This window comes from Dipodomys merriami, unplaced genomic scaffold, assembly GCF_024711535.1.
Source record: "Dipodomys merriami isolate MVZ:Mamm:240054 unplaced genomic scaffold, mDipMer1.0.p SCAF_22, whole genome shotgun sequence".
In the NCBI taxonomy this organism is placed as follows: domain Eukaryota; kingdom Metazoa; phylum Chordata; class Mammalia; order Rodentia; family Heteromyidae; genus Dipodomys; species Dipodomys merriami.
The window spans coordinates 10,046,627-10,071,514 of record NW_027203604.1 but is presented as its reverse complement, the minus strand read 5'-3'; the positions used below and the strand labels follow the sequence as shown (position 1 = coordinate 10,071,514).

Here is a 24,888-nt window from a genome sequence, read left to right as displayed (position 1 = left end):
CACTACTCATTCCCTGATCCTGGGCAACATAGCTATTTCCAGGTCAGTACTCTCAGATGAAGCTCTGGACCTGCCCAGCACCAGGCAGGTGTTTTAGCCTCAATAGTCATCACCTGCAATGTGGGCCCTGTTGTGCCTGACGCTACACAGACCCTTATAACTATAAAATGTAGCCAACCTAGCTTAGGAGGCTAAGAGACTGCCTTCACCAACACTATCGCAACCTGGGACATTAGAGTATGATGTAAGACCCCACTCACTGAGGATAACAAGGTAGTAATAAACACAGCAATACAACCTAGAAATCAGTTCCAAGCAGGAGAAACCTATCATTGGACAGATCCTAATGGCCACCAGTCTCAGGCTGGTATCAAGACAGAGTTTCTAGACTAGCTCTGAAGCTAAGAAAGAAATATTAGATTTTTATTATAGTATTTTTATTATAGTATTAGATTTTTATTGCAGCCAGGACTACCTGTGCTTGGTTGTACTTGTCTTGAGCAATGAGTACACTTCAGCAGAAAGGCAGCCTACAACCATGTGTACTTTGTGTACCCCTTCCCAGGTGCTGCACTGATCTTGGCAGGATGAGATCTAATGATGTGTCACAGCTTAGTGTCAGTGGCCATGATATGGCCTGGGGGAGCCTGGGGCTGATCCATCCATGACAATTCTGTCCAGACGGGCAGAGTACCACAGTGTCAGTGACTGTGGACTAGGGACAGGGTCCCTGAGCCTAGACTGGTTCCTGGTACAGCATGTGGGCTCTAAAGATTGTGGAATGGAACCTTTCTAAGTTTAAACAACACACCAACTAGAGTTGGGACAAGCAAGGGCTTGAATCACCCCCTAGTGTCCAAATAATAACAACTTATCAAAACCTTACTTGGCAACCTTCTACTTAGGTGTCATTCAGTAATGAAAACAGCGGAAGTGACGATGGGCTCAGAGAAAATAAGCAGTTTGCTTAGAATTTCTGAAAAAGACGCATAAGAATAAAACCATATTATAAAATTGGAATAACTAATCCTTCAATGCTCAGATGATGCACACACGAACAGCATCAAGAGCTTTCAGTAAACCATGGCCTCACCCAATAGTCAAAATATGTTGCCAGAAACTGACCAGATAGTAATCAGTCTGAGAAAACTCATAGATGTAGAATTCAAAATAGTTGTTTTAAGAAAATTTAGTATGTTCAAAGAAAATATTAATAAAATATTTAGTATTTAATAAGAATTATATAATTATACTACACATTAATAATTATTCACATTAACATTTTAATAAATTTTAATAAAATATTTAATACTTTAACAGAGAAACCTGGCAAAGCAATGAGCACAATTTAAAAAAGAAATGTTAATGGGAAATCCTGAACAGAATAAAATACAAAGAAAGACAAGCTCACTATTAAGAGTAACTGTACAAATTCAGGATGCTCTAATATTGTAACATTGTAGGTAAGTCATTCATAGCTCTAGTATGAGGATTAAAGATAAAAATGTTAATAAAACCTACATTAATTAGTTAAGATAGGCAGTACAGAAAAATGTAAAATGGGGCTGGAAATGCTTAGTGGTAGAGTACTTGCCTAGCATACATGAAGCACTGAGTTCTATTGCTCAGTATCACATAGACAGAAAAATCCAGAAGTGGTGTTGTGGCTCAAGGGGTAGAGTGTTAACCTTGAGCAAAAGAAGCTCAGGGACAGTGCCCATGCCCTGATTGTTCAAGTGCTAGGACATAAAGAAAAGAAAAAAAAAGGAAAAAGAAAAAGATGTAAAATGTGGCAAAAAAATTTAAATGTAAAGTGGAATATCAAAAAACTTAAATGCTGGTGTCAGTGGCTCCTACCTACTCAAGAGGCAGAGACCTGGAGGACTGAGGTGCAAAGCCAGCCTGGGCAGAAAATTCTGTGAGATTATATCTCTAATTAACAAGCAAAATGTCAGATTGAGTGCCAGTAAGAAAGCTGAAGGAAAGCCCCAATAACAAACCTGGGGAACATGAAATAGGAGGAATGAAATACAACAGTAGTTTTCTTATTTTTAATTTTTTAAATTGGTATTATAAAGGTAATGTACAGAGGGATTACAGTTGCATAAGTCAGGTAAAGAATACATTTCTTTTTGGACAATGTTACCCCTTACCTCACTCTCTCTCAGTTTTTCCCTCCAAACCCCACCCACAAGTTGTATAGTTCATTTTCAACATCTGTCTAGTAATACCACTGCTGCATTTGTTCACCCTTTGTCCCTGCATTTCTGTGACCCCCCACCCTCCCTAAGACAAACAAACAAGACAAAAAGAAAACAAAAACCACAATGAAGGAAAATCCTCGCTTCCACTTCTTGTAGTTCATTTTGATAAATATTATTTTATATGAGCAGCTACACATGAGCATTGGCTTTTTGCATTTCTCTCCTAAGAATATCTTCCTTTTGGTCTCACTGTGTGTGAATGCCTAGAGTCCTGTATAATTTATCATGTCCCAGTGTATTTTAGATCTAGTTTCTTCATATCAAACAAACATGCACCATTTGTGTCTCTGAGCTTGGCATACCTCACTTAACATGATTTGTCCATCGATTTCCCTGCAAATCACATAATATTATTCTAATGGCTATGTAAAATTCCATTGTGTAAGATACCACATTGTTTTGATTCACTCATCTATGGTAGGACAGGTGGGCTATTTCCATAACTTGGCTATTGTGAATAGTGCAACAATGAACATGGATGTGCAAGTGTCTTTACAGTACTCTGGTTTGTGTTCTGGTAGATGTCCAGCAATGTTATGGCTGGGTTGTAGGAAGGATCTATGTTTAGTTTTTGAGGAACCTCCAGACTGCTGTCTAGAGTGGAGTTATTTTTTATTAGAACATTGTTTTTTCTTTTTTTATATATTTTATTTTATTTTATTTGAGAACATACTGTACAGAGGGGTTACAATTACATGGGCAGGATAATGCATACATTTCTTACCAAGCATTGCAGCCTCCTCCTTTGTTTACCCTTCACCTCCCTTCCCAGCCTCCCCCATTATTAGAACATTTTTTTGTTTCTGCTCTTTATGATGTATAAGTTAACGTCATTTAAAAATAGTTCATTATAATCAAGATTTTTTTCTAAGCCTCACAGCAACTACAATTGGTAACAGATAAACCAAAAATAATAAGCAAGGAATCAAAACACACTACTAGAGTAAATCAGATAGCCACCCAGAGCGTCTGAGAGTAAGAAGAAAAAAGGTACAGTAAGACTAGAAATAAAACAACAAAAAACATGTTACAAAATGACTGTAGTATTAAGATTTTACCATGCATGTAATTAAGTTCTCTGATTAAAAGAAATAGCATGACTAAAATGATTTTAAAAAATTCAACTATATACTGCTTGTAAGAAACTAATTTCGGAGTCTGAGATATAGCTCAGGGGCAAAGCGATTGCCTAGCAAGTGCAATGTCCTGGGTTTGATCCTCAATACCAAAAAAAGAAAAGGCAAAAAAAAAAAAAGGAAAAAATACCATTAAAAAACAAACAAGAAACTTCATTCTGTCTTTATATATGTGTGCGTATAATACACATACATACATATACACAATAAATATTAGTAGATGCAAAGGGACAGGTTCCAATATAGTAACAGTAGGGAATATTTAACATGCTGCTTTTAGAACAGACACCAGACAGGAAATCAATAAAGAAACAACAGAGTTAGACATCTACAGATTATTCTATCCCCAAACTGCAAAATCTACATTCTTCTCTTCAGCATTTAGAACATTGTCTGGGACAGATAATATGACACACCACAAAATAAGTATCAAAACTTTTTTTGGGGGGGGTCCGGTTGTGGGGCCTGAACTCTGGGCCTGGGCGCTGTCCCTCAACTCTTCAGCTCAAGGCTAGCGCTCTACCACTTGAGCCACAGTGCCACTTCCGGTTTTTTTCTTTTTGCTTATGTGGTGCTGAGGAATCGAACCCAGGGCTTCATGCATGCAAGGCAAGTGCTCTACCACTGAACCACCTTCCCAGCCCCTATCAAAACTTTTTTAAAAGTTGAAATCATATTGAATCTTTTGACTACAATGTAACCAGCTATAAATAACAAGAAAAACTGCAATCTAGCCAGGCACCAGAGGCTCACACCTATCATCCTAACTATGCCGAAGACTGAGATTTGAGGACTGCGGTTCAAAACCTGTGAGATTCTTACCTCCAATTAACCACCAAAAAGCCAAATATGGAGCTGTAGTTAAAATGGCAGACCACTAGCTTTGAGTGAAAAAGCTCAGGGACAATGTCCAGGCCTTGAGTTCAAGCTCAGGATGTGCACCAAAAATAAACAACAAAAACTCTGCCAACTATAGACATACATGGATATAAAACAATTTACTTTTGAACAACCAATCATCCAAGGAAGAAATCAAGAAAAAGTTTAAAGTTCTTAAGAAATGGAGACATAACAAATCAAAATCCATTGAATATGCTAAAGCACTATATAGAAGGAAGAGAAATCAATGTTTACATAAAAAATGTAGAAAGAGTTCAGATAAACCCTAACACTGTACCTCAAGGAACTGGAAAAAAAAGAGCAAACTAAATGCCAAATTAGGAGAAAGACCAGCAGAAAAAACTAAAATAAACTCAATATAAATGATCAAATGAAACAGATGTTCTTAATTAAGATCAACAAATAGATAAACAATTGGAATAAAAGAGAAAACTCAATAAGTATATACCAATAAATTAGTCATACACATTTTTTTCTAAGGCTAAATCATTTAAAAAATAGAAAATTTGAACAGATCAGTAACAAGTATGAAGTGCAATCAGTAATAAAGTATTCAATCAAAAAAAATTTTTCAAAGCCCAGGATCAGATGTCTTCACTGTTGAGTTCTACCAAGTATTATTTATTCCAAAAGAATTGAAGAATAAAGAGTTCTTCTAAGCTGGACGCCAGCAGCTCATGCCTGTATTCCTACCTACACAGGAGGCTAAGAACTGAGGATCATGGTTCAAAGCCAGCCCGGGGGAAAAAAAGTCCATGAAATTCTTATCTCCAATTAACCACCAGAAAATCAGAACTGTTGCTGTGGCTCAAGAGGTAGAGCACTAGCCTTGAGCTGAAGAGTTCAGGGGCAGTGCCCAGGCCCAGAGTTCAAGCCCCAGGACCAACAAAGAAAAAAAAAAAACTTCTTCCAAATATCTATGAGGGCATCATTATCATTATCCTGATACCTGAACCAGATGAAGACATAACAAAAAAAGAAAACTACATTGGTTAATGTATCAAAAAATCCTCCAAAAAAACCCAAATCCCAACAGTATACTGAAAACATTACTCATCATGATCAAGTGAGATTCATCTCAGGGATATGAGGATAGTTCAATACATACAAATCAATAAACATGATAAAGCACAACAATAGAATGAAGGGAAAAATTCATATGATCAAAGCAGTAGATATAAAAATAACTTTGATCCAATTCAACATTCCTTCATGATAAAAACTGAACACACTGCATACAGAAGGAACATGCTCCAGTGGTATGGTAGCTGTAATCCCAGCACTCAGATTATACATTGGGAGACCAGTTCAGGCTCACATAGTGAACTTTACTTTAAAAAAAAGAAAAAAAAAAAAAAGCCGGGTGCTGGTGGCTCATGCCAGTAATCCTGGCTACTCAGGAAGCTGAGATCTGAGGATCATGGTTCAAAGCCAGCCCAGGCAGGAAAGTCCATGAAACTCTTATCTCCAATAAATTACCAGAAAACCGGAAGTGGCACTGTGGCTCAAGTGGTAGAGCACTCCCCTTGAGCTGGAGAGCTGAGGGACAGTGCCCAGGCCCAGAATTCAAGTCTCACGACCGACCAAAAAAATAAATAAATAAAATAAAAAGTAAAAAGAAAAAATTAGCTCAGTGCTGATAGCTCACTCCTGTAATCCTAGCTACTCAGAAGGCTGAAATCTGAGGATCCTGGTTTGAAGCTAATCAGGGCAGACGAATCTGAGAGACACTCATCTCCAACTAACCAGCAAAAGGCTGGAAGTGAAGGTATAGCTCAAATAGTAGAGCACTAGCTTTGAGTAAAAAAGCTAAGCAAGAGGATGAGACACGAATCCAAGACCCAGCACCAGCACACATGCAAAAACAGTAGAAGGAACATTCTTCAACATAACAAAGCCTATTTGTAATAAGTTAATACCTAACATTAATTATATTGAATGAGGAAAAACCTCCAAGTTTTCTCTGAAAGATATGGAAGTAGATATCTATTTTTAACATTCATTCAACATAGTACTAGAAGTCTTAGCCAGAGCAGTGTACAAGAAAGAAAAAAAAAGGATATTCTAGCTGTAAGAGAAGCCAAACTCACTATTTGGAGATGACAAATTCTTATATACATAAACAGAAAAAGCTAGAAGTGGCACTGTGGCTCAAGTGGTAGAACACTAGCTTTGAGCACAGGGAGGCTCAGGACAGAGCCCAAGCCCTTAGTTCAAGCACCAGGACTGGAAAAAAATTGATTAGAATAAACAAATACAGCAGAGTTGCAGGATACAAAATCAGCACATGAAATTCTCTAGTTTTGCTATATATGAAGAACAGATTATCTGAAGTAGATATCAAGAAAGCAATTCCTTTTAAATAGCTACAAAATAACATAGGAATAAATAACTAAGGTGAAAGATCTCAATAATGAAAACTATTAAACATTGAAGCCAATTAAAAAAATGGAACGACATATGTATCTATGAACTGAACAGATCAATGCTACTAAAAGGTTCATACTACCCAAAGCCATCTACAGATTCAATGCAATCCTGATCAAAATGTCTAAGTCATTCTTTAACGAAATAGAAAGAAAATTCTAAGATATGCATGGAACATGGAATTAGAAAAAAATCCCTAAGTAGTCAAAGCCATCTTAAGCAAAAGAACTAAATAGGAGGGAGGCATTATCCTACTGGCCTTCAAAATATATAAGCTATAGTAATCAAAGTATAAATACAGACATATAGACCAAAAGAAACAGAATTAAGAGCCTAAACCCACACACTTACAGACAACTGATTGTTGATATAGTTGCAAAGAATACACACTGATGAAATGACAATCTTCAATACATGGTGCTGGGAGAACATGTTGAATTGAAACCCCCTTGTAAAACTTCTTAAAGATAATTAAAAACATACCTATATAAAAAAAGAATATTTTAAAAATGGTATTAAAGAAACTAGATATCAAACAGGCAGAAGAACAAAATGAGACCCTTATCTTCACCAATGACAAAAATCAACTCAAAATAGGTTAAAGACTTATTAAATTATTAGAAAAAAGTACAGGGGAAATGCTTCAAGATACTGGAAGGTAAATATTTCTTTAAGAACCCAAAGTATAGGAAACAAAAGCAAAAAGTAGACAAATGGGATTATATCAAACTGCACAGCAAAGGAGACAATCAATGAAGTAAATCGACAGTGTAATATAGAATGGGAGAAAATGTATGTAAGCTACACATGTAGCAAGGAGTCGACATCTAGAATATATATAAGGAACTCCAAATAGTCAATTGCAAAAATGGTCATTAGGCCCAACTGTACATTTCTCAAAAGAACACATACAAAACTGTCAACAGATATTAAAAATATACTCAAAATCACTCAAGATGAGAGAAATGCAAAGTAAAACTACAATTTGCTATCCCCTCACTTCAGTGTTTTTGGTGCCAGCCCTAGAGCTTGAGTTGAGCCTATGTGCTGTCCCTGAGCTCTTTTGCTCAAGGTTAGCATGCTACCACTTGAGCCACAAGGTCCACTTCTAGCTTTTTGTTAGTTTTGTTTTGTTTTGTTTTGAATTGGATATAAGAGTCTTACCTACTTTCCTGCCAGGGTGCACTTCAAACCACAATCCTCAGATCTCAGCCTCCTGAGCTATTAGGATAACAGGTATGAGCCACTGGCACCTGGCCAGTAGGTAGTTTTTATCAGAAAGAGTGACAATTATCAGTGCTGGTGAAGATATGGAAAAAAGAAAACACTTGCATGCTGTTGGTGGGAATGTAAATCAGTAAAGACACTATGAAAAAGAAAATGGTGGTTTCTTTAAAAATTAAAATAAAACCAGGTAATGGTGGCTCACACCTGTAATCCTAACTACTCAAAAGGCTGAGCTCTGAGGATCATGATTCAAAGCCAGCCCAGACAAGAAAGTTTGTGAAACTCTTAGCTCTAGTTAAGCACCAAAACAGGGATAGCACCCAGGGCCTGAGTTCAAGCCCTGGGAACAGTGCGCACGTGCGTGCATGCACGCACACAACATACACACACACACACACACACACACACACACACACACACACACACACACACACACACACACACACACACACACACACACACACACACACACAATTAACTATTACATTCCCTATCATCTAGCAATTCTACTCCTGGGTATGTAACCAAAAGAAATGAAATCAGTTATATCTAAGAGATACTTGTATTATTACATTCAATGCAATATTCTTCACAAGCACCAAAAGACCTAAAGGTCCATCAGCCAATAAATGCCTTAAGAAAATGTGGTATGTATGTATGTGTGTATATATATATATATATATATGTGTATATATATATATATATACATATATATATATATACACACATACATACATACCACATTTTCTTAAGGCATATATATATAGATATAGATATAGATATAGATATAGATATAGATATACCATAGAAGAAATAAAATGAAACCCTGTCATTTGCAAGAACATGGATAAAACCAGAGGCTTATTATGTTAAGTGAAATAAGCGTAGAACAGAAAGACAAGTGCCATTATGATTTCTCTCATATGTGCAATCTAAAAATACTAGTACCATAGAAGTTGAGAATAAAATGGTGGTGACCAGAATTTGGTCACAATGAGGACAGGCTGGAGTTATGGGTTAATCTAATAAATTGGCTGGGTATGGAGTTAATCTAAGGAGTTTTGCTGTGCTACCGTACAGGAGAGTGACTACAGAATACAATTATGCACGGTGTATTTCAAAAAGCTATATATATTAAAATTTTCACCATAAGAAATGCTGAGAAGCTGGGTACTGATGGCTCATGCTTATAATTATAGCTACTCAAGAGGCTGAGATCTGAGGATCATAGTTCAAAGCCAGTCTGGGCAGGAAATTCTGTGAACCTCTCATCTCCAACTAACCAACACAAGTGCTGAATTGTAGCTCTAACTGATGGGTTTTCAGTGAGAAAACCATTAAGACCAAGGGCTGGATTCTGAGTAACACATCATTTGAAAAAGGGATATTTTGTTCTTTCGTTATTATCTATAAGTAGCTGTACAAAGGGAGTATAATGCATCTTGATCAATGTCATCCCTTTCATCATTCTCCCCCATCTCTCCCATCCTCACACATTACCTCAATTTTGCCATAGTTTCCTAGGTCCATGACTGTATTTTTCCATCCTTCCTCTCTCCATTTGTCTACATCCACCCCTTGACCTCACCACTCTCCTCCACCCTCCAATACCTCATGTTCCAGTTTTCAGCACCAGCACTTTTAAACATACTGAGTGAAGGTCTTATTCCCCTTGGTTTGGGGTGAGCAAACGTTTTTTTTTTTTTTTCAAAAACAAAAAAGCAGTGAGTTCCATGAAGGGACCTTCTGAGACACTTAGAATTATTCTGAAAGGAATCCAAGTGTAGGTATGTAGGTAAAGACTACTTACGCAAATATGATGTCCCCTCTCTTAGAGTAAGCAGGAATCGCACTAGCTATAGTGGAAAACCCATATGAATAAATAATGGCCTCTTCGGTCTTCATAAACTTTGCCAGACGCTCCTCCAAATCCAAATGAACATCTATTTCAACAGAAAATTTAGATACTTAAACCATCTTCTGATTCTTTTTCCTCTAGTAAAAACCAGACATAATAGTTTGTTCCCATTTCCACCTTAAAGAACTATTAAAATAACTGGACCATCTGGGTACCAGTGGCTCACACCTATAATCCTAGCTACTGAGGAGACTGAGATTTGAGGATCAGAGCCAGCCCAGGCAGGAAAATCCATGAGACTCTTATCTCCAATTATACACCAGAAAAATGGAAGTGGGGTTGTGGCTCAAGTGGTAGAGCACTCACCTTATACTAAAGTGCTCAGGGATAGTGCTCAGGCCCAGAGTTCAAGCTCCACGACCGACCAAAAAACAAAAAACAAAACAAAACAAAACAAACCCCAAAACAAAAACAAAAGAAAACAAAACTGGCCCATCTCTCATATGTGGAAGCTAGATCCAACATACACTAGAACATGGTAAATTACACGGGGCTCCAGACATTCACACACAGTGAGACAGGGGGATTTTTAGGAAAGGAACACAATGGCACAATGCCTATATGCATCTGATCATATAAAATAATATTTACTGAAATGAACTTCAGGAAATGGAAAAATGGTTTTTTCTTTGTTGCTGTTTTTGTGTTGTTGTTTTTCTGTCATTTGTTCATTTATCTTTCTTTGAGACAGTAAGAAACAGAGGGACAAAGGGTGAACTAATGCAGCAATGGTACTCACCAGACATTATATTGAAAATGAACTGTACAACTGTGGGTGGAGATGGGAAGGAAAAACTGGGAGAGAGTGAGGGAAGGAGTGAAACTGTCCAGAAAGAAAAGTACGCATTACCTGACTTATGTAACTGTAACCCCTCTGTACTTCACCTTTAACAACAGAAAATATATATTAAAAAGAAAACAACAACCTCTGGGCCAGTAGCACTTTGGAGGCATATGTAAAACTAGCTATGACTGTAAAGGAGCTACTGGGGTATTTTTGTTTCTCTATCAATCTACTGTAAAAACCCCAGACCCACTATCTGCTACAAATGCTCTAACATCCTTTGACTGAAACACTGTGGGCTTTATCATTATTCCACATTAACTTACTGAAGGTCTTTTGAATTTCAGCAAAACAGTAAAATAATGTACTCTGTCAAGAAAGTGATATACGCATTACAACTCCTCGTGGCTTCTCCTCTAACAACCTGTACTGGCACACAGTTGAGGACCTGCCATCCCTTTGTAGGACTTGGCTGCTATCTAAACTTCTTAAGTGTAAACTGGGGAACTGGAATTTATAACACACATAGAAATTTGGTCTTTTTATAGGAGGAGCTTAAGAATGCTAATGTAGTAACAAGGATAAATGATAATTATTTAACTGATCTTTATTTCCCTCTGAAAACCCCTCAGGTTACCTAATTCCATTTTTATACATTATGACTGTTTAATGAGATATGATGAGACCGAAATTGAGTGTGGCTTTATTTCAGGCTTTCAGAGTAAGTTAATAAGTTGATAAAAACTGGCAGTTAAGAATATTCCCATCAGCATGCACACTTATTGCCATTTGTACACCATTGTAGAGAAGGATCTCTGAACAATTACTGACTTGCTTAGTCTCAAAGTCTTGCAAAGTCCCAAAACTTCTGTCCTTCTATCTGAAGCAGCTGGGTTTTAGCTGATATCAGCCCTGAAGAGCAGGTTCTGTGGTAGGCAGAATGGGGTCAGTGCAGAACTTGTTTCTCATGATACTACTTATGCAATAAAGAAACTCACAAACCAGGGAAGGAAGACAGCAAGGAAGAAAACAGAATGTTCTTTGACTTCAGTGTGCCTATTTTTTGCATATAGAATGACCCACTTTGGCAACTGGCAACTGGTACCATAGCTTTGCCTAGAAGGTAACTCAAGCATTCCATTTTCCATAGGCAGAGAAGAGATCATAGTGAGAAATGACCAGAAAGTGTTTGCCTGCTTCAAGGGACTTGTGGCATTTTCTACACCTGCTTATCTGTCTGTCTGATTTCCTCCCTAGACTTTAAGACAGAAGGTCTGGTCACTGAGGCCAACGCAAAGCTCAGCCAAGCTTTGGGGCTTCAGATTTGGGATTCCCTAATCACTTGGTAAGCAACTGAACAAATCTAAAAACTGCTTTGTGCTTTCTGATGCCTCTTCTGCTAAAAAGGAATAATAATCACACCTTTTTATTTCCCTTTTTTTTTCCTTTTTGGTTGGTCATGGGGCTTGAACTCTACGTCTGGGTGCTGTCCCTCTGTTTTTCAGCTCAAGGCTAGCGCTCTACCACTTGAGCCACAGCACCACTTCCAGCCTTTTGTTTATGTGGTGCTGAAGAATCGAACCCAGGGCCTCATGCATGCAAGGCAAGCACTCTACCACTGAGCCAACTTCCCAGCCCCAATTACACCTTTTCCAATAGGGTGGTAGGAGGGCCACCCAGATTAATGTCCATAAAACACTTAAGACAGTTCCTGGCACAAAACAAGCAATATACAATATACAACTTTGTGCATTAAGCCTGCTTCTGTATAATGAAAGGGTTTCTTTTAAAAGGAAAACACATTTTATTTTCGAGTTATCCGAATTAGTGGCATTTTCAAAAGCAAAAGCCAATATACAGTTAGTAACAATAAAATGCTAGGTTTTCTTTGAAAGTTTGTAAGCACACAGTACTTACTATGATACAGTTGTGTGAGTATTAAATTAGCCTATCCCAAGATAATCCACACACAAGGAAATAAGTCATCCTTCATTTCCTTCTCCAGAAAAGAAAAGCTACTGTTCTCACCTTTCTGCCACATGGCTACCCACCCAGGGCTATTTTCCAGCCTGTGACTAGGCATGATCTGGTGCAAATTCTCACCAGAAGACAGTGAGGAAGAGTGCCATGTGTCATACATTCTCTTCAGAGTGGGGACAAAAATGCTAGATCAATGTACAGGATGTGGCAAGACCTGAGTCCCCTTTTGTCTATTAAGAGCAGAACTCTCAGTGGCTGGATACTTCCTCTGATAGCTGTCATATAGGACAGAAACCTTCTTATATCACTATCTCTTTGGTCAGATGCAGTCTGATAGAGCAAATAAAAGGTACTTACTGCTCTCTTCACACACTACACCCAGTCCCAGACCCCAATGTATTTCCCCTCAGTGGTTTCAGACTACAAAATCAAAATGAAGTAACATTTCATACCCAGTTTAATACCAAGACTGATTTAAGAATATGTTTTCCAAGAAGTTTTGAAATAAAACTGAATTCTTTTTTCTTTTTGAGGGGTTTGAACTTGGTCTGTGTTGCATTATTTTTTTTTACTCAAAAAGCCTGGACTGTGACCCTCCTATTTTAATTTTCCACATAGCTGGAATGTCAGGTACATACCACTGTGCCCAGCTTCAAATTGTTTGACATGAGGGAGTCTCAAAAGTTTTTGGCCTTGAGCCTTGAGCCTTCTAATCTCCACTTCCTGAGCAGCTAAGATTGCAGACACTATACCTGGATCAAATTGAATCTTAGCTCTTGAACAGAATACTCTGAAAAAGCATACAACAGCAACTTACCAAATGTACCATAAAATCCTCTAGGTCCACAGGTGCCCACACCATACTTCCTTAGAGAGGCTAAAGCTGCTGCCTTTATTGAAGAAAAATAAAATAAAATAATTTACCTGGAAGGGCACAAAACTGATACTTTTTTTTTTTAACCCATACAGTTCCTTCCTCCCAGTTCCATTTTCCTTTTTTCTTATAACAATTCTAAGAGGATTTAGGGAAAAACTAAGTGTAATGATTCTTAAACCATGAAAGTTACATTAGCTTGATTTTCACAACCTGGTTAATTCAATGCTCTGACTTTTTGTATCTGCATTAACAAATGTTTGTTATCCCACAATCCCAATAAGAGATGGAACAATTTCCTAGATTCTTCTCTGACTATTACCCAAGTCTGGATTACTAGGTTCTCTGGCTGTCACACATTCTCATTTTTGCTTCCGTTATGTCTAAGTCCAGGCTCCAAGTCTATCAGACAAGAAATAAAGAGAAGCATTTGGCCCTTCCTGACAGCACACATTTGTGTTTTATACTGTTGCTTCCTGAGTTAGTAATGCTACTTGCCCGCTTCAGCATTAAGTGCTACTCACCTTCACACGAGGATTATCCAGCAACCCAAGAAAATTAAAGGAGGAAAAATTTATACATTCTTTCCCATTCACCACAATGTTGTGGCTCGGAGGGCTAGGAGCAAAGAGACAAAGAGTGGTTTGCTTCAGCATACACCCAAGTCACATGTCATCACACTGCCCTGGCGGCAGACCCAACAGAACAATGTTGTCATGCTACTCCAATATTTGCCTTCCAATATGTCCTTTCTCTTTTTGAAGAAGTAAACTTAGAGAATGCTAGTTTTTTTGTTTTTTTTTTTAATGCCTTTCTGGCTGGGAATGTGGCTTACGTTACAGTGTTGCCTAGCATGGATGAAGCCCTGATTTTGATTCCTCAGTGTCATATAAACAGAAAAAGCCAGAAGTGGCACTGTGGCCTAAGTGCTAGCCATGAGCAAAAGGTGGGCAAGGACAGTGCCCAGGCCCTGAGTTCAAGCCCCAGGACTGAAAAAAAAAAAATAAAGAAAAAAATGCCTTTGCATTAATTCTGTTCTGAGTAAGTTACCCCTATTTCTTTTATACAAATGATGAACTAGAATCCCATGTGTATAAATGGCAATTTTTGCTTTGGCTAAGACATATCTAAATAGAGAGCAAGGGAAAGGGTGACACTGTCCAAAAAGAAATTTACTTTTTTTTCTTTTTTGCTGGTCCAGGGGCTTAAACTCTGGGCCTAGGCGCTGTCCCTGAGCTTCTCTTACTCAAGGCAAGTATTCTACCATTTAATCCACAGCACCACTTCTGGCTTCTTTTTAGTATTTTATTGGAGATAAGAGTCTCGTGCTATTTCCTGCTCAAACTGGCTTTGAAACATGATCCTCAGATCTCAGCCACCTGGGTACCTAGGATTACAGGTGTGAGCCACTGGTGCCTAGCTAAGAAATGTACTCTTTACTTGACTTATGTAACTGACCCCTCTGTACATCATCTTTATAATAACAAAAAAAAAAAAACTAAAGAAAAGAAGTGTCTAAATAAAATAAGACGGAATACAATCTGGAAGACAACAAGAAAATATATAAAATGATTAAAAAAGATTAAAGGCAAGAACAGGCAAAACAAGTTATGATCTTGCATAGCTATGTAGTTTAAGAATAAATGTTGGAATGCTATTTGAGAGGACTCCCAACCCACCCTCACACCTCAAAATATTAGGGTGGCAAGCTCACACCTGCAATCCTAGCTACTCAGGAGGCTGAGATTTGAGGATCATGGTTCAAAGCCAGATTGGGCTGAAAAGCTCTTGAGTCTCTAAGCTCCAATTAACCACCAAAATGCTGGAAGTAGAGCTGTGGGTCAAATGGTGGAGTACTAATCTTGAGCAAAAATGCTGAGGGACAGTGCTGAGGCCCTGAGTTCAAGCCCCAGGACAGCACAAAAAGAAAAAGAAAAAGAAAGGCATGCAGAAATGGTGTTAAGTCAAATGCTCCCACTTGGTAGCCCTGAGTAACACAGAGAGCCAGAGGTCTGTATCAGTCTCTCCCTTCCGTGGGTGTGCCTGCAATTACATTCAACTCTTGGTGTAACACATGAAGAAGACCAATAGTTGGTAACCAACATGTATATTCTTGTCCCTACCCTGCCACCTGGAACAGCGCACCATTATTTTCCAGCTGCTCTTGCAAGTAGGTGTGTACAACTAGTGCTCTTAATCAAGATGACAGCAGCAAGAAGCTTCTGTACTATCCTCTGCCTACTAGTCTGTCTTGAGATAACTTATGAGTAAAAAGGATGGGAACCTTGGGCCTTCAATTTCCTGGAGCTGCCCATCTCTTTTCTTCTCAGTGAGGGGAAATAAACTTTTACCTATGTAAGTCATGGAAGTTTGGGTTTCCTAATATAAGCAGCAGAACTCAACCCTAAACTACAATTTCAGCGAACAGTAATCAGTTTCTTTGATATAAATATTGTATATGTTCCTAGGAGTAGGGCTTCAAAATGTAAGCAAGATTTAACTGTTTTAAGACCACAATTTTTAAAATAATGCTTCTACGGGTCAAGTGTAGGAATGACAAATAGTGAATGGATATTTGAAGCTTGGGGAAATGCAGAGGGTCAGCAATAAGATCTCACATATTCTGATAGAAATGAAAGCTATCACCTCTGAAAAGTAAATTTTTAAAAAGCAATTGAATGATGAGTATGGTATCTAAGATGTCACGGGAGAATTAGAATTAAATTACTACATGAGGTAAGGAAAAAAGCATTATTATGTGATTCAAGATGTATGCTTAAATTTGATTATTTTTGGTTACTTGTATATCCATTTAAGTTTACTATCAACATGGCCAAAATACTATCTTAAATTTAATCAATCACCTAATATTTCAGCAAATATTGTTGGATAGTATTCAAATGAGCTAGTGATCAAACTCCTCAGTTTATGATTAAACTCTTCAGCTAATTATCAAACTCCTCAGATTAAACTCCTCAGTTAAAAGGAAATACTGATTGAGTTTTAAAAACTCAATCATGCACAAAAGAAACAACTACAAATAAAGGCAGGGGAAGGCTGAAAACAGAAGAGAATACTTTCTTATTTACTCATTAACTACCTGAAAGCTGTGCAGCTGTTATGCTACTTGACAGACGTTAATGTAAAAGTATTATCAGAGATGGAGAAAGATGCTCTGTAATGACAAAAAGACCATTCGAAAAGCTTTAATGAGAAGCCCAAATGCAACTAATAATGCATTTTCAAATTAAATAATTTAAGCAAAATAGAATAAGCCCACATAGGAATACTGATTGCTGTCCACTGTCTCCTTTTATTCATATGCAATTAAGCAGAAAGCAAATGTTAGGACTAAAATATTTGAATAACAAAACTCCTGACTCAATAGACACAAACATTCTGAACTAGAACAAATGTTTGCTTTCTTATACACTATAGAACATCCACTATAAAATACACAACTTTATGCATCATAATACACTAGAGGAATCATTCGTAAAACTTCAAGCTGCTTGGGAGGCTAAGAATAGGAGGATTGAGAGTCAAGGACAGCCTGGGCAAAAAACATTGCAAGACTCCTAAACCCATAGCTCAGTGTGGTGGATTTCATTTGTCATCCCAAGCTTTGTGGGAGGCTAAGACTGAGAGAATCTTGGTTCTAGGCCAGTTGAGTCAGAAAAGCCAGTGAGACTCCATCACACAGAGGGGAAACTGGGAAGGGAGGCTTATACCTGCCATGCCAGAAATGGTAAGAAGTGTAAAATAGGTAGCTTGTGATCCAGGGCAGGAACTGTGATTATTTTGACAAGAAGTGACATCTATCTCAAAAATAACTACTGAAAAATAACTACTGATTCTTTGCTGAAGTGCCTGCCCACCAAGTATGGGACCCTGAGTTCAAACAAAACTTTCTTCAACCTTTTTCCCTGTGCTTTTAGAAAACAATTTACATATCACTTTTGATTATAATGGAACTATTGTGCATATTGAAAAAACAGAATCAAGTCTAAGACTCACCAAATACTGAGAAGGTATCAGACATAGCACTAAAAAATAGTATAGGCAGGGGTTAGTAGCTCACACCTGGAATCCTAACTAATCAGGAGGCTGAGAGCTGAGAATGATTGCTGTTCAAAGCCAGCCCTGGAAGGAAAAGTCCATAAGACTCATAACTCTAGTTAACTATCAAAAATCAGGAAGTAGAACTGTGGCTCAAGTGGTAGAGTACTAGCCCTGAGCAAATGTGGGACAGTACCCAAACTTTGTTTAAGCCCCAGTTCTGAAACAAAAAACAATCAACCCAGTATAGTTCAAAAGGGTAAAACAATTTTAAAATGTGTAAAAATTACCTTCCATGGGTACTCCTTGAGAGTCTATCTACTAACATATAGAAGAAAATGGCTAGGTCTGCTGTTATCCTAGCAGGAGGCTGAGTTCTGAGGATCAAGGTTTGAAACCATCCCAAGCAGGAAAGACCATGAGACTATCTTCAATTAAACACCAAAAAGCTGAAAGTGAAGCTGTGGCTCAAGTGGTAGACTATTAGCCTTGAGCAAAAAAGCTCAGGGACAGAGCTCAGGCCCTGAGTTCAAGCCCTATGAAAAGCACTCCCCCAAAAAAGGTTTTTAAAAAAAGAAAAAAGGAAAGAAAAGAAAAAGGAAAAAGAAAACAGGATAGTCAATGTGGGAGAGAAAGAAACGAATTCCCAAGTTAACAGTTATAGGAGATTCTAGGGTCATACAGTATATATGCATATAGCAACAAGTCAGACTGGAGCAGGTTGACAAGTTTCTAAGAAGCAAAAGTAAAATGAACCCAATATATAACTAATACATTTGAATATTCTGAATGGAGGCTTATACTCCTGGAGGGAGATAAGAATGAACCAGAGACTGTTACACAGAGTTAAGCAAGTAAGGCAAAAGGAAATGATTAACTCCAGAGAAAATGTGTACTCAGGAAAGAAACTGTAGTTATATCTTATTGTAGTCATAAAAACACAGACACTAAATAGTCTAAGGATACATTATAACTGAACTCTGCTGGGGCAGGGGAAGAAAGGAACAAGGTCTCTATGTGTAGCTGAGCAACATCCAGCTTAAGATTCCCAGCTAGAGGAAGATCAGCTTTTTCTAATCCACATCAAGATCTCACAGGGGCAGGGAAATAAGTGCAGGTATGTTTTTATATAGTCTGTCTTTCAAATAATTAATATAATAAAATCTGGGGCTGGAAAAAAATAAAGACGTAATTCCATTCATGTTTGGGATTTGTTTTTAAAGAAAAAAAGATAAACTTTAATCCCTAAATTGAAGACTTTAGAAGTAATCTAAAGCTGGGCATCAGTGCTTTATGCCTAGCTACTCAGGAGGCTGAGATCAGAGGATTGCAGTTTGAAGCCAGCATGGACAGGAAAGTCTGTGAGATTTTTTTTTTTTTAATTAGTAAGGTTTTTGTTTTTTTTTTTTTAATTGTGAAAATACTGTACAGAGGGGTTACAATGACACGAGCAAGGTAATGAGGACTTTTTTTTTCTTTGGTCCAGTCGTGGGGCCTGAACTCTGGGCCTGGACGCTGTCCCTCAGCTCTTCAGCTCAGGGCTAGTGCTCTACCACTTGACCCACAGCGCCACTTCTGTTTTTTTTCTTTTTTTCCTATGTGGTGCTGAGGAATCAAACCCAGGGCCTCATGCATGCAAGGCAAGCGCTCTACCATTGAGCCACCTTCCCAGCCCATGAGTACATTTCTTATCAAGCATTGTTGCCTCCTCCTTTGTTTTCCCTTACCATCCCTGCTGTCCCATTCCCACCCCACCCTCCCCCCGCCAAAGTTGTGGAGTTCATTTTTCGACATAACGAACGTCTTGTATCTCATTTTCGAAATGGGTCCACTTGTATCCCTGTTAAAACAATTTGTTTTTTCCCTTCCCTTCCACAAATTATAACAACATCAAACACAGTGAAAACAGGGGTTATATCTGGGGGATGGACATACAAAGCAACAAAGAAATCATCTTACAAGTATGTTAGAAACAATAGCAAGAAAGAAAACCCATTTGAGTCCTTATCTTTGGGTTCATTTTGCCTAACATCTCTAATTAATCAGCAAGAAGTGGAGCTGTGGCTCAAGTGGTAGAGCACTAGCTTTGAGGAAAAAACCTCAGGACAGCATCCAGACCGTGAGTTCAAGCCCCAGAACTGGCACTAACTCTCTCCGTCTCTCTCCCTCCTCCCCTCCCTCCGTTCTTCCCTCCCCTCTTCTTTCTATCTCTTTCTCTGTCACACACACACACACACACACACACACACACACACACACACACACACACACACACACACACACACACACACACACACACACACACACACACACACACACACACACACACACACAGAGCTATCTAGACTATATCTAAAAGAAATGTCTGTATTGGGAACTAAAGCAGTAAGTTTACTCCTAGAAATTTTGAAATGTTTTACCAGTGAAAAAATGAATACTAATGTTTTACCAGTGAAAAAATGAATACAAAAGCAGCATAAACTTTAGCAAAAACAACTAAAGGATACTAAACACAAATGATCCAATAAGCCAAATCAACTTACCCTGAAACAATGTTGTAGTTAAGAGCAGGATGGTCTTTTGACACAGGAGGAACAAGAGGTTCAGGTTGCCATTCTTCAATCAATTCTTCCTTTTCCTATGGGAGAAGAAGAGACAGAGCATAGTACCAGCCACTTCTTATTAATGCCAGCAATATCTGAACTATATGCTGAATGGAAACTCCTAGGGAATACATTGTTAGAAATGTCTAGCCTAACTCTAGTTACTGTGGTTAGAACAAGAATAGAATCATTCTTGAGTTTGGCTATTGACACCCTCAACTCTTTCTAATTTGCTTGTTTATTCATGCAGTTTTAAGGGTGATGTGAGAATTTTAAGAAAAATTTATTTCTATGCTAAAGATTTTCCTGCCTTTCCCATATATACTACATCAAAATTCCACTTGAGATGGGAGTAGACAGAATTCTAACTCTAAACTTCATTTGTGAAAACTACAGGCAGAATTATCTCTCAGGCCTCAAAAACAGGTGTACTTTCCCCGAGTGACTGGTATAACCTTCAAATAGACACTGGTAAAAATCCAGTAGTTGCTCTTGTGTTCCTGAAACCATTAATAGGTTAGACTGCTGTTTACTACTTTCAAAGAATATAGGCCCATCATATGATGTTCCTTTGGATAGTGACCTTATTCCTCATTTTCCCTGTATTTTTTTAACACTGATTTCCCCTTCATTCCCCTTGATTTCCTTACATTACCAAAAACATTTTAACATATACTAGTTGAGTCACAATCCTTTTTTAGAAAGATGTAGCAACTACAATAGTACACAAAAAAAGATTAAATTACCTTAATTGTAAGATCAGATCGTTCTTGTAATTTGTAGGTCTTAGAAAAAAGAAGCCTAATTATCCAGAGTATTAGAATACCTTCCAGAATCAGATGATAAGCAGGAGCCTACAAGTTAAAAAAAAAAAATGAAAAAGAAATAAACTCTTCTGAAGCCTGCATACTAAATTCAGTACACTTGAAGGTGCTGCCTTTTATCTATTATATGGTCCTGTATCATTTAATTTGTTACTTCTTATATTTACTACCAGAGCATTCTCAATATCTATTCATTCCTTTTCATATGTCTTCTCCTTCACATGAAAAAGCTCTAATACTTTAAAGACTTTTTTAGGAATAAAAATGAAAAAAAAAATTAAACCAGACAAGCCCAATACTTAAAACAATATTATCAGATCCTACAGATAATTTTTTTTCTGGCAGGAAATGATTGTAAAAAAAATTACTCCACTTAATAAGCCTTCTATCACCTCGATCTACTCATGAATAAGTTAGCCTCCATCTACTTACAAGTAAGTTAATAGTTATGTGCAATCAGTTACTACAACATGCAAAGTTTTACACATCTTACTACACATTCTATATCCAGGATAACTCTCCTCAAACCCTTTCTAGAGTATGGTAGAACGAGGGGATGGGGGGAGGGGGGGATAATGACTATAAATGCTTAAAGGAATAGCAGTTCTTCTTTCTACCATAGTTTCCCCAAAGTATGTCATGTGTTTCACATCAATAATCACAAAGGTATCTTAACAATATTATCTCAGATTTTCTGATTAACTGTATGATTTCAGAATGAAAGCTAAGCTTTCATATGGATGATTCTAGATATCAACTAATCCAGCCAGTGAGTTACACGATGTCCTACTTTAGTGGGTTTTTATTGGCAAATTCATTGAAAAGAAGCATTGCAAAGCCAAGTGTGATGGTGCATGCCTGTAATCCCAGTATGTGGGAGGGAGGAAGAACTCAAGTTACAGGCAGATTTGGATACAAAAAAGAGACTGTTCCCTCAACTCCCCAAAGGAGCATTTATAAACAATACCATTGTTTTAAAGCATTGGACAGAAAGTGATAAGGATAGCTAAAAAAAAAATCTGAAGAGTGTAAAATTTCTGATAAATTTCCACAACAAGTTAATGTGCAAAAAACTCTAAAACTACATATGTATGCTAAATACACAAATGGCTCTTTTTCTTTTTTTTTTTTCCAGGTACACTATGCAATACAGTTCCCCTCAAGTTCTACAAAGTACACAGAAATTGGGAACAAGATTATATACATTTTTCTCAATTAAAAAAAATACTCTTGATGAAAAATTACTGATCCCTATTAAATAGGAGTAAATGTAAATATTCTTTTAGCAATTAGACTCTAGCAGGGGATTACTAGAGGCTGTCCAAATCAGTAAATAGTCCACTATCAAAGATTCACCAAGTGACAAGAAACTATTAATGTAGGAAATTAATTTTTAAAAAATCACCTTTTTCTCTTAAGGCTATGTTACACACTAGGAGTTTCCAAGTCTCTGATCATCATGTTTAGGAAAGAAGTTACACAACAAAATTTCAAAACCAACATGCAAATTTATAATAAATGTTTCCTTAAAAATTCATTTCTTAAAAATATTCAATTTTAGTAACTTATCTTAGTCACGATAGCTAACCTATAGCTGTATATCAGTTAACTATATAAGGATATATATCTATATATGTATTAAGATAATTACCCATGAAGTGGAAGATCTTGAGACAAGGAGTGGGATACTGAGACCCAAAAACAAGAGGCTGGGAACAGTAGCAGATCACTTGCCTAATATGTGGCCAGGCCCTGTGTTCAACCCCAGTATTACCAAAAAGAAAGAAAGAAAAGAAAGAAAAGAAAGAAGGAAAGAAGGAAAGAAAGAAAGAAAGAAAGGAATAGCAGAGAGCCAGACACATGAAAAATTTCCCATCAAGTTGTGTAATGGAAGACACTATGGAAAGCAAAGCAAAATTCACTGTGTCAGCCCTTAGAATTCGGCCAATTTGTTAAATGTATGATCTATTCCTAGCCTTTAGATCTCTCCTGATCAAAGCACTATTTAAGTAGCATGCACTACTTAAATTTGCATTTTAGTTTAATTAGAAATTAAATTCTTCGGTGCCTATCCCCCACATATAGTCAGTAGCTCAGCAGCCGAAAGACAATGCAGAAAGTTCCACACTACAACACAGAGATTTGTCAATGCAGCAGCACCATTTGTCAATTAATCAGACATTCTCCTAAGACGGCCCATTGTGATTTCCTACTACGTTACACATATGAAGTAGCTTCCCTTTCAAAAAAAAAAAAAAGAAGCCTGAACTATTTTTAGAAAACAACTTTATTAACATAGTTGTATTTTCTATTTAAAAAATGCCAGATGTATGCCACAGAATGACGAAGTACTTGGTATTTTAAAATCCTGTATCATCCCGTTTCTCGTCTAACTCCCTTCACCCAATCCGATTCACTATAATGTTTCTCTCCGATTAACTGCACTACACCTCCGAGGACCGGATTTCCCGAGGACCATCTCGGACCGAGACTGTCCACTCTACTTTCTCCAACTTTGTCAGCTGTCAGGAGCGACTCCGGCTTTGGGCCAGCCACACCCTGTGCCCCCTCTCACGGGTTCCTTTCCCGCCTCCTAAAGGAGCCCGGAACCGCGGGTTCACACTCAGGTCCGGCGGCCGCGCCCCGGCCTACCGCCCCCTCCACCCGCGACCGGCGGCGGACACCGACTCCTACAAGAGCTCTTGCGCCAGGGAGCGCCTGGGCGAGCGGGACCGAATCCGCCCACCCGAGGCCTCGCACCTCAGACCCACTCGCGCCTTCTCACCCTCCCCGGGGCCTCTCCGGCCAGAGAGCCCACCTCATACAGCGCCTGCACCATCTCCACCAGGACCCATTGCTCCGCGGCGGTAGCCATGGTCAGCTGCTGGGTCTCCTTCCGGAAGGCGGAACACAGGTGTGTTAAATTGTGCGCGGCGCGAACCAGTGACGTCATCGCGCCGGCCGAAGGGGACGGAGGAGTGCTGGGTACCGCCTCCTCACGCATGCGCACTAACCAGGCAATGGTTGGTGGGGCAGTTGAAAAACCTGACTGCTGGCAAATGAAGAAGCTGTGGGCCAATTTCTCTGCCTGGTGCAGTTGAGGATGCCAGGCCCCGAGCAGGACTCGCTAGAGACAGCCAATGGCTTTTGTCCTTTGAAGTCAGTGGTTGCAGAATGTTTTAAATTGCATCAGTAATCTAATTTTGGTATGTGTGTAAATATATATGCATATATGTATATAATTTGTAACAATATATCTATATATAATACACTTATATCTGTATAATATACTGGTATATCACATTTATATATTATATAAATACATTTATATATTTATCATATATTTTATACATTTACATATTTTAATACATAAATATATGCTTTAATATATACAATATATTTAATACATTTATATATAAATTATATAGTTATATATTTGTAATATATTTATACAATATGTTTATAGGTTATATATTTAAATATATAAATGTATATTATTTTTAACATTTGTAATGTTATACATCATATATTAAATATAGATTTATAATTTTTGAGGGGGGGGGTCCGATCGTGGGGCCTGAGATCTGGGCCTGGGCACTGTCCCTCAGCTCTTCAGCTCAAGGCTAGCACTCTACCACTTGAGCCACAACGCCACTTCCGGCTTTTTTCTTTTTGCTTATGTGGTGCTGAGGAATCGAACCCAGGGCCTCATGCATGCAAGGCAAGCGCTCTACCACTGAGCCACCTTCCCAGCCCCAAAGGTTTAATTTTATATATTTATATATAATATTTGTAGGGGCACTTAATTTTATTTCAGTGGTTAAATATAAGTTGGATCCCAGGGATCTTTTTTTTTTTTCAATTCTCCTGTGTGTACATATTGTATTTTTAA

The 24,888-nt window shown here is 38.0% G+C and overlaps 1 protein-coding gene and 1 long non-coding RNA gene across 4 annotated transcripts in view; one reads left to right on the top strand and one right to left on the bottom strand.

The window, feature by feature from the left end:
- Nucleotides 1-23,917, bottom strand: part of Sptlc1 (serine palmitoyltransferase long chain base subunit 1) — a 54,214-nt gene extending 30,297 nt beyond the window's left edge. For both annotated transcript variants that reach the window (XM_070033323.1, XM_070033322.1), the window contains exons 1-6: nucleotides 23,815-23,917; nucleotides 20,919-21,026; nucleotides 20,113-20,207; nucleotides 14,035-14,128; nucleotides 13,454-13,526; nucleotides 9,765-9,897 (exon numbers count right to left, since the gene is read on the bottom strand). In XM_070033323.1, coding sequence (XP_069889424.1) covers nucleotides 9,765-9,897; nucleotides 13,454-13,526; nucleotides 14,035-14,128; nucleotides 20,113-20,207; nucleotides 20,919-21,026; nucleotides 23,815-23,871 — 560 coding nt within the window. In that variant the 5' untranslated portion in view covers nucleotides 23,872-23,917. The remainder of the gene's footprint in view (nucleotides 1-9,764; nucleotides 9,898-13,453; nucleotides 13,527-14,034; nucleotides 14,129-20,112; nucleotides 20,208-20,918; nucleotides 21,027-23,814) is intronic.
- Nucleotides 23,918-24,020: 103 nt separating this feature from the next.
- Nucleotides 24,021-24,888, top strand: part of LOC138834696 (uncharacterized) — an 89,157-nt gene continuing 88,289 nt past the window's right edge. For both annotated transcript variants that reach the window (XR_011374232.1, XR_011374233.1), the window contains exon 1: nucleotides 24,021-24,202. This is a non-coding gene — a long non-coding RNA (uncharacterized lncRNA). The remainder of the gene's footprint in view (nucleotides 24,203-24,888) is intronic.